We start from the raw sequence: 10,000 nt of genomic DNA, 5'->3' as shown, positions 1-10,000 counted from the left end.
GAGTGATTTACGCAGCCGTCAGTAGGAGGGCTTCATACGTCTGTGTTAGCTCGTCATGAATCGGCCTTTGTGTGTGTGTGTGCCTGCGTGTGTGTGTGTGACCTCTGACCTCAAACAGTCCATCAAACAGGCTGGAGTCGGCTGGTCGTCTTGCTCAGTCTGGAGGCAGCAGGAGAGTGTCGGCCATCACTCACGCAGAGTCACAATATCATCATACCTGAGCAAACACACAGCTGGGCAGACTGACGGGGTTAAGGAGCAAACACACAGCTGGGCAGACTGACGGGGTTAAGGAGGGGTCGACACTGGAATCCTCTCAGATTTATTTCCTGTTGTCTCTCGTCTTCCCTGCACATCTACTGAGTAAACATGTAGCTCCGCTGCTGAGTTTGATCCAAGAGCTTACGTTCATCTGGCCTTTCAGAGGTTGCCAGGAGATCTGCTTTCATCCAAGTCGTCTATTTTTATTTCATGTCGACTTAAGGAATGCACGATGATTTCAGCTCGTCGTCGGTATCGGCCGATAAAGGCTTTAAAATGGAACGTCAGCATCGGCCCGAAATGAACATTTCTGACGATATGACGGGCCGATCAAACAACGCTTTATTTATGTCCAAACGCTCGATGCTACATAAATAAATAAAAATATGGCCTGATGCTTTTCATAACCTTGGAGTTGGAGAGCCTTGATGTTCTCTGAAATTAGGTGGGAATGAAATGCACACAATCGGCAAAATGGTTGGAAAATATCGGCAAAAAAATCCAATATGGTGCATCGCTGAGAGCAGCGCGGCCCGGGCAGGCTTTAACAGCCTGAGGACGACTCGAAAAGTCACAATCAATGTCAAATGAGTGGAGAGAAACATCTGATGGTCATTTTGAAATGGAGCCGCTCCAGCCGGCAGCTTTTAGGCTGTATAAAAGCCACCCCGCTTGGCAAGGCTGTACACACAGACTCTTTTATTAGCTCCCAAACTCAACAGCTTGCTTTCCCTCCCTCTCTCACTCCATCTGTCACTAACTGCACTACAGCACCACAAGTGAAATATGTGTTGGACGTGAAGGGGCGCACAATGTTTTGCAGCTCCGTATGGGAGGACTTGTTGTTGAGAGACCCTGCTCTATCACAGCCTGACAATAACACACAAACTCAACCAGACACACGTGGTGGACCTGCTGGGATTAGACCAGTCTTACATTTCTTTAACCACTCAAGTTTTAAAGAAACCTAATAGTCTCTAATGCTACCAAATTGTCCGTTAAGCACGTGTTTTGTTTCTGTTATGTTCTCTGGAAGGAGCAGTGATTTACTTTTATTATTCTTTTAGATTTCTGAGTTGAGAAAATACAACCTGAGCTACTGTATACTATACTGTGTATATATATATATATATACTGTATACTATATATACTGTATACTATACGCAGGCTGGGTTCATGTTTGGTTAGAGATGTTTTTGGGTTGTGCCTGCCTCAAAGTTTCAAAGTCAAGTCAGAGGTCTTGCTAGGACAAGCAGCCTCCCTCCCTCCCTCCTCCCTCCCTCCCTCCTCCCTCCTCCCTCCCTCCCTCCTCCCTCCTCCCTCCCTCCCTCCCTCCTCCCTCCCTCCTCCAAGCAAACACTCCTCATGAGACAGCAGCCACATGCTCACCCATTCATCACAGCTGTGTGTGTGTGTGTGTGTGTGTGTGTGTGTGTGTGTAATGTGTGTGTGTGTAATGTGTGTGTGTGTGTGTGTGTGTAATGTGTGTGTAATGTGTGTGTGTGTGTGTGTGATGTGTACGTTTAGGGTGGCTGTGTTGTTTGTCAAGTCAATGTTGTGCGGCTGCCGTGCACCAGTACATTCAAACGTCAGTATGGGAAACGGGGAATGGAAAGTTGGCAGTGTACGCAGAGAGAGAGAGAGAGAGAGAGAGAGAGGGAGGCTTTGAGTGAGAGAGAGACAGAGGAAGAGAGGATGAATGGAGGGACAGGGAGAGAGAGAGACGGAGGAAGAGAGGATGAATGGAGGGACAGGGAGAGAGAGGGACAATAAATTCATGATGGTATCGTAACCTCGTGATACGTATCATTTCACCATCCCTACAAATAATGCTGATCCATCTCAATATCAATCAAAATAATTGTGATTAAGATTTTGTCAATTATCAAGTAGCCCTACCTCTTAGACAGACGATTTCCAAAGCGACTTCACAGCTTTAGACTTTTCTGATGAATGTGCATGAGTTTTCAAGCATTTGTGTGTGTTTGTGTTGACGCACGTGCGTTCGTACGTGGGAAAAACATGTGGTCAACAGGCCGTCCTCCCAATGTTGCTCTTTTCATTTCCACGCCACAAAAAGAACTTAGCGTTAATTCCATCACTGAGTCCGTTTCCTGTCTGATGGTTTCGTGTGTGTGTGTGTGTGTGTGTGTGTGTGTGTGTGTGTGTGTGTGTGTGTGTGTGTGTGTGTGTGTGTGTGTGTGTGTGTGTGTGTGTGTGTGTGTGTGTGTGTGTGTGTGTGTGTGTGTCCGTCCTCAGGTGAGTCCGGCCTGGGCAAATCCACCCTCATCAACTCTCTGTTCCTGACCGACCTGTATTCTAAGGACTACCCCGGGCCGTCCCTGCGCATCAAGAAGACAGTGCAGGTGAGGCTACGCAGCTTTGAGGCTGCTGAGCAGACACTGTCAAAATCACATGGATGTTGTAGAGTGTGATGTCACCCATTGGTTTGTGGACTCCACTTTTGAAGCCTCACGTTTGGCATTTTGGCCGCTGCCATCTTGTTTTTGTTTTTTTTTATCCAGAGGCAGTGTTTCCCATACATAAAGGAATTTGTGGCGCACCGCCACAAAAGGATTTTGACCGCCACAAAAAGATGTTGACCACATTTTTTTTTATTTTTTTTATTTTTTATTTTTTTTTATTTTTACAGTGCACCTGAACGCAACATGCAAGATACCCGCTGAATAAGTGTCCAAATGTTCATGTCATTCTGGCCAATACCTCTGTTATAGCATTTCAGTCTGGAATATGGAATATCTTTCAATAATCTATGATTTAGCTGCTAAATTGTCAAATACCGCCATCTGCTCGCTACCCAGGCACTTATGTATCCCTGACCTATAGGGAGAAATTTAGTTTGTCATTGTAAACCCACAGCACAGTAATGATGTCATGTTCTTCATAGATCTAGCCTTTTAATTTTGCTGTTAAACTTTCTCAAAGTACACCAAATTCATGCATTTTACTTTAAAATGTTTAAAAGAAATCGGCGAGCTGCACGATCACTGGACAGGTGACCTGTCAATCATGCCCCAGTCTTTTTTCTCTAAATGGGTGTTATATAAAAATCCCCCCCCCCCCATACAATTGTCATGAAAGGTGGAATTAGCTTTGCTATGGAGCCAAAAAACATTTTTGAACCAGGCTGTGAACATGTTTATTTGTACTATAAATTTGTGCATTTTAACATGGGGCTGAATGGGGATTGACTCCCTTTTGGTGCTAAACCTCAAGCGGCTATTTGAGGAACTGCAGTTTTCGGTACTTCCGCATTGGCCTCAATGAAACAACCGAAACTGCCCCCAATTTAGGCTTTTAGGCCCAATTGGCATTCGGGCCAAAAATGAGGACTGTCCACACATACCATCTTTGTCTGAACTTTGACCCCCAAACCTGACCCAGGACCCTTGGTTATCTATACATGCTAAAGGCAAAGACTAGCAATCTCTGACCGCTCCATGTCTGTCCCATATCAAACGTCCCCTCTGCTTTACAAGGAAGAATTCTGCAGCAGTGTTTTACATCAAAGCACGTGAGACTGTCCTGTCCTGTTAGCCTGTCCTCATTTCCCCTGTCTCCTCTCTGTCCCCGTTTGGCTTCATCCTCCCCCCTCATCGTCATTCCCAATCCTCCCCCCTCATCACCATTCCCATACCACATGTTTCTCAGTACACACCAGGCAGGCCCAAAAGCAAACAAAACCACGAAGCCCATTAAACCCGGGTCGTCACTTAGGTCACACAAATATATCCATTTAACGTTGTTGTTTTTTGCCTCTTATTAAAAATAATAATTATACCTCAAACATCAAGTGAATGGACGGCTTTTGGAAGTATTTCTGAGTCAAACAAGACACAGAATGTCATTGAAAAGGTGTCGAATTTGATGTCCAAGTGAGTGTGGGAGGCCTGCACAGTGAATTTATATTTTTGGGGGGGCGGGCATGAAAATGATCAACAAAATCCAAAAATCTGTTGGTTTTGGTATTGGCCTTCAAAAGCCCCATGCTGATGGAACTAGCCCTGGTTGTCACATACAGTCGCAGAGGGCAAGAGGCTTGAGGAACAGAGGGAAGGAGAGATCTTGGAGAAGGAAGGAGAGATGGATAAACTAAGAGAGGGGGGGAGAGAGAGAGAGAGAGCCAGAGCAAGGTTTTGTCCTTTTATGGTCAGCATGACAGAGAGGAGGAGGAGGCAGCAGCAGGGAGGAAGGAGAAGCAGTGTGGGGTAAGGGAGGATTCAGGAGGAGGAGATGGAGGCAGAGCGTCCAGAGAGAGAGAGAGAGGGATGAAAGGAGGAGTGCAGAGTGGTGCTGCAGGAAGAAGAGCGAGGATGAGGAAGATGGGGGTGAGAGAGAGACAGAGAGGGGAGGAGGAGGGGGGGAGGGATTCAGATGAGGAGTCCCTGCATCCCCCTCAGGCCCTGAAGGGGTCAGTAGCAGGGCAAGAATGTTCCCATGAAACATAACACCCACTAAACACACACACACACACACACACACACACACACACACACACACATATACTGTACACACACACACACACACACACACACACACAGCTAAAAGAAATATCAGCCTGTCTTAAGTCGATTAATAAAATGTAAGCCTAATGAGAAATCTGCCCACACACACTCAAGCTCATTTGGAGAAGTACTTTGCCTCACTGTCACACCAGAAGCACCATGAGCTACTACAAAGAGAAGTACCATGAAGTACTCTGCCTCACTAGCTGTGTTTCCATTACAGTTTTTCGCAAAATAATTGCGATATTTCTACAACTTCGACAATGTACAAATTGCGACTTGTAGGCGTTTCCATTGAAGTTGAGTTTGGTCTGACGGCGCGCACACCTGTAAGGCAATTCCCGTTACCAGCAGCTGCCACAGTGATTACGCGCCCCATATCCCGTCCCCTGCATGCTCAAATCCAACCAATGGTCAATGCAAATCACAACATGAAGTTACAACGCATATAAACGAGCCTGATTATCAATTCAAAAGAAAATGAGTGGCAACATGTTGCTGGCTGCGGTGAATGCAGTGAGCGAAACAGACAGAGGAAAAAAGGTAGCCTAATACAACTGGTCCGATTTAGAGATGGAGGAGGGGGGAAAAGGCTGATTTGGTGCAATAATCGGAATGTCGTGTATTATAATTATAACATTGCACCTGAAACGTGTGTAATGTATTACTCACAGTCACTGTATTCACTTCAGTCAGCAGCACCGCACCGGTGTGTGCTTTTCATCCCCTCATCTCGCCGCTGTGCTTAATGCGCGCTCACAGGCAGCCTGTCACCATGGACCGATTTCTGCCATTAAACATTATCTATTTTCCCCGCTCCGCTTTTGCACAACACTCGTCTTTCTGCTACAGTAGGTAGCGTTGCTTCAAAGTTTTCCACTTGCTGCGGAGGTTTTGCCACGGTTTATCGAACCCTTTCTCCCTCATTTTCCGCTCCTTTTCCAAAGGAGAAGGTGGGTGACATGACGTGCAAATGCGGAAAATGTGTTTCCATTACACTTTTGCGATAAACTGCTATATCGACACGTCTGAAAAACCACCTCATGAGAGCGCAAAAACTTTTGTGATATTTGGGAGGTTTTTCGAAATTTACGTGTTTCCATTACCCAATTTCTATTGCGATATTTAGATTTTGCGCATTTCTGAGGGCAATGGAAACACGACTACTGTCACACCAGAAGCACCATGAGCTACAAAGAGAAGTAGAAGTTTGTTTATTTAATCATGCTTGTCACAGACTCGGAAGGCCTGCCGAATAGCTCTACAACAAACTCGATATGTTTACCACAACCGAACTTGATGTTTGCAGCACTGTTGCCCCGCCCCCCTGGCGACGACCGCTGAGTGTACAGTCAGAATTTTGACTCCCACTCACTCCCATATTGCACACTGGTTGTCTTTGCACATTACACACACACACACACACACATGCTTGACAACACCCACACACACTTGGCGCGCACACACACACCTCTCCCTCCCCCTGACGACGTGTGTGTCTGGTGGCCAGCTAGTACATTTGGCTTTCAGCTGTCCAGAAATGCTGATGTGTGTGAGGCTGAGCTGGTGAGTAAAGGAGAAATATCATGATTCATTTTTCTCCATCATCACATGGACGAGGAATTTCGACATATTATATCCTCCCGTCCATACTTAGAAATATGTACAACGTTGTCCCAATCCTGTGTATAACCTGGCACTTTGCCCTCTCAGTAATTACATTGCCAAACCTTGACTATCCTGGTTTTAGCTTGACCACCATGTATTTCTGAGGTTAACCGGCAGAGTTTTGAAAGCACAATTTCACATTGAATTAAACACACACAGAGAAAACCATGTAATCCTTCAGCTGAAGTTCAAACATGAAAGTCTTCTAGTCGCATCTCATAATGCTGCCATGCAGAACTCCCAAATGAGACCGCAATGCACGACCGGTCATGCCACTACGCTCTCCAGCTGCGACAATACCATGATGCCAAACCACAATCCCTGCTGTGTCAGACGACCGCTCGGCCATCGTCATGACATATATAGAGAGGCAAAGTGACCGCCTACTTCCTGCTTCAGCACTGTACCGGAGATTTTCATCCGCCATGTATTTTCCCATAGATATTTTGTAAAATGCTTATAAAAATAACCAAACGGTACAGATATATTTAGAAACAGGAGAGATCGCATAACATTTCACTCGGACCAAAATGTAAAAAAAATGCGGGTTTGAAGAAAATGTTTTTTCGATGTCCAAGTGCAATGTTCTATGGGCTCTCCCGATTCTAAATCTTGCTGAACCGTTTGGTTTGACCAAGTAAAACTATTTTTTATAAGCATTTTACGAAATGTCTATGAGAAAATAAATGGCGGATGAAAATCTCTGGTACAGTGCTGAAGCAGGAAGTGACGTTAACTTTGCCTCTCTATATATAATATACGGTTTGACTTCGCCCTTTGATTCTCCACACTGTTGTCTTTTGTGCCGTTAACTTAACCATGTATTGATCCGCGATCAAGCAACTGTTCACGTGTGTGTGTGTGCGTGCGTGTGTGTCTGTGTGTGTGTGTGGGTATGTGTGCGTGCGTGTGTGGGTATGTGTGCGTGCGTGTGTGTGTGTGCGTGCGTGTGTGTGTGTGCGTGTGCGTGTGCGTCATGATTGCTGTGGTGTGAGGCGGAGGTGGAAGAGACCGGGTCAGAGTATTTCTATTCCAGAACAATCTGTGGTGTTTTGTGGCGTGCTCACGTTCCCCCAGCTTAGATTTCCTCTAAACGCTGCCGTGGAGACGCCACCACATTTTTGAGGTTTTCGTCCAATCTGTTTTTCTTTGCTGAAACGGTTCGAATAGCAGATTTGGGTTTTTTTGCACTGGGATGGTCACACACACACACACACACACACACACACACACACACACACACACACACACACACACATGGATAGACAGTTAGACTAAGATGTGTTTGAGTGACTCGCAGTGCGCAAAAACAGATGATCTGAAGGTTTGTGGAAGCTGAAGAATGTGTTTTTTCTACAGCCAGAGAGAGAGGGCTGTCGTTTGGAGTGAACGAGGGCGCTGATCCTAAAATAACTAGCTGGCCTTGTGAAAGTATGCAGCGGAGCAAGGGAACAGCACATGTGCTAGCTGCAGGAAGTGATGGATCTGTGGGAACATCACATACTGTTATACGAAGGATCAGCAGCATTTTGGTAAACAAACCGTGTCACTGGGTGGCAACGGCAATGGGACCCTATGGAGCCTGAGCTTTGGGAGGCTTGAGCCGGCTGACCCTGTTTACATTTTAAAAGCTGCGACAGTTCACACAACTTTAACACGACATATACACGACTTATAAAAAAAACTATTTCAGACGGCAGCCCGTCTTTATTGTCACACAACACACTACAACACATGCACGGAGGGCCACAACACACACATGCTGACGGTGGCCGGTGTCCTCTGCATTTAACCCATCCTGGCTTTGTCCTTTCCTCCTGGGTCAGGCCAGGAGCAGTGGTCGCTTTCTCGTACAGCGCCCGGGGACCGACTTCGGATGTTGTCGTCACTGGTCGGATGACGATGACGATCTGATCTTCTGCATGTTTTTAGTGGGGGGGGTTATATACGGAGGAACCCCCCTGGGGGAGCACGGGGAGAACATGCAAAACTCCACACAGACAGAAAGGCCCTTACGACGAGATACCCCACCTGGGCAGTAGGCACTGAAGATATGGGGGGGAACACAACCACAGCGCCCACAGTGTCCCAGGCGAGAATCGAACTCAGGACCTTCTGACTGCGAGGCGACAGCTCTACCACTGAGCCACCGTGCCCCCATCACTTTATAAATCCCTCTGTAAGTCATAGGTGAGGATATTCCCTCTGATCAGCCACAATAAATGTATTTCCCTCTGCAGCAGGTACTGTATATACACTAGTTCACATCTCCATGGCAACGACAGAAGGTCATGCTGAAATACCTCCTGGCGCTGTGTAAAAGCACTCCGGGGCTGAAATATGGCGGCGCTGCTTGGTTCTGTGTAAAAGGGCAGAGACGGGGCCTAATAGCCAGTCCTCTTTTCACCAGTATTGCAGGATCTGTGTGTAAAAGCCGGGGCTTGTTGTATAGTTAGTGATGCTAGAAAAGGAATGCCTCTGGGCTCCTGATGCTAATGCTAGTCTAAATACATACTGTACAGTACAACACATCCACACCACCACAGACCTGGTTTGTTTTTCCCCACTGTCACATCATGCCTCTGCAGAGAGACTGGAGGCTGTGTGGGTGCACTCACACAGCCAGCCTGGCGGCCATGTGTCCTCACTGTCCTGAGTGGGAGGTGGCCACTGTCATGTGTTTGTATTGACACACATCTTCTGGTACCAGTCTACTTGCAAGGCCCAGAAATGTTTTATGGGATGTTGTGTAGTGCAGTGGTTCTCAACATTTTTCACATTTTTCACTAAACTGACAAAAATTAGACCACGGACCCCCATTTGATAGGATTTTGTCCCACGGTCCCCCATATAATAATAAGATTGGTGCTTTTAGATGTTTTATTACAAAAGGGGTATAAAAACCATGACCAAAATAGTCATTGTGTTACTTATGAATGGAATTATAGCGAAAATAAATGATCCTGCTTTTGGCTGGGGACCCCCTGGAACCCTCTGAAGGAGAACCACTGGTGTAGTTAAGTGTACTAATGTTGGTGTGTGTTTGTGTGTGTTCCAGGTGGAGCAGTCTAAAGTGCTTGTTAAGGAAGGGGGAGTCCAGCTGACGCTCACCATTGTTGATACACCAGGATTCGGAGATGCAGTGGACAACAGCAACTGGTGAGGAACTACTCTGTGTGTGTGTGTGCGTGTGTGCGTGTGTGCGTGTGCGTGTGTGTGTGTGTGTGGGGGGGATGGGGGGGTAAGCAAAAACATTTTGCCCACGACATCCACTGGGCAAAATAAGAAAACTACTTAAACTTAGGTTATGTGAAACATGCCATGTTTTATCTAGCAGAAATACTCGTTTCGGACCGATGACGATATTTAATTTTAAATCCTTTATCGTGTGTGTGTGTTGGCATAAATGGTAAATGGACTGCATTTATATAGAGCTTTGATCTAAAGTGTTTTACAATGGCTACATTCACACACTGATGGCAAGCTAGCTACCCTGAGCGTGCCGCTGCAACCATCAGGAGCAATTTGGGGTTCAGTATCTTGCC

General features: G+C 46.3%; 1 protein-coding gene across 1 annotated transcript in view; it reads left to right on the top strand.

Moving 5' to 3' along the window:
* The window catches only part of LOC310792493 (septin-7-like), a gene marked incomplete at its 3' end in the record, with an annotated part of 28,003 nt that extends 18,385 nt beyond the window's left edge, over positions 1–9,618 (top strand). The window contains exons 3-4 of the mRNA XM_083654172.1: positions 2,521–2,627; positions 9,514–9,618. Coding sequence (XP_083510298.1) covers positions 2,521–2,627; positions 9,514–9,618 — 212 coding nt within the window. The remainder of the gene's footprint in view (positions 1–2,520; positions 2,628–9,513) is intronic.
* Positions 9,619–10,000: the final 382 nt, after the last annotated feature.

The sequence above is a fragment of the Poromitra crassiceps genome (genome assembly GCF_964638095.1).
Source record: "Poromitra crassiceps genome assembly, chromosome: 18".
NCBI classification, from domain to species: domain Eukaryota; kingdom Metazoa; phylum Chordata; class Actinopteri; order Beryciformes; family Melamphaidae; genus Poromitra; species Poromitra crassiceps.
This window is presented reverse-complemented; position numbering and strand designations above follow the sequence as displayed.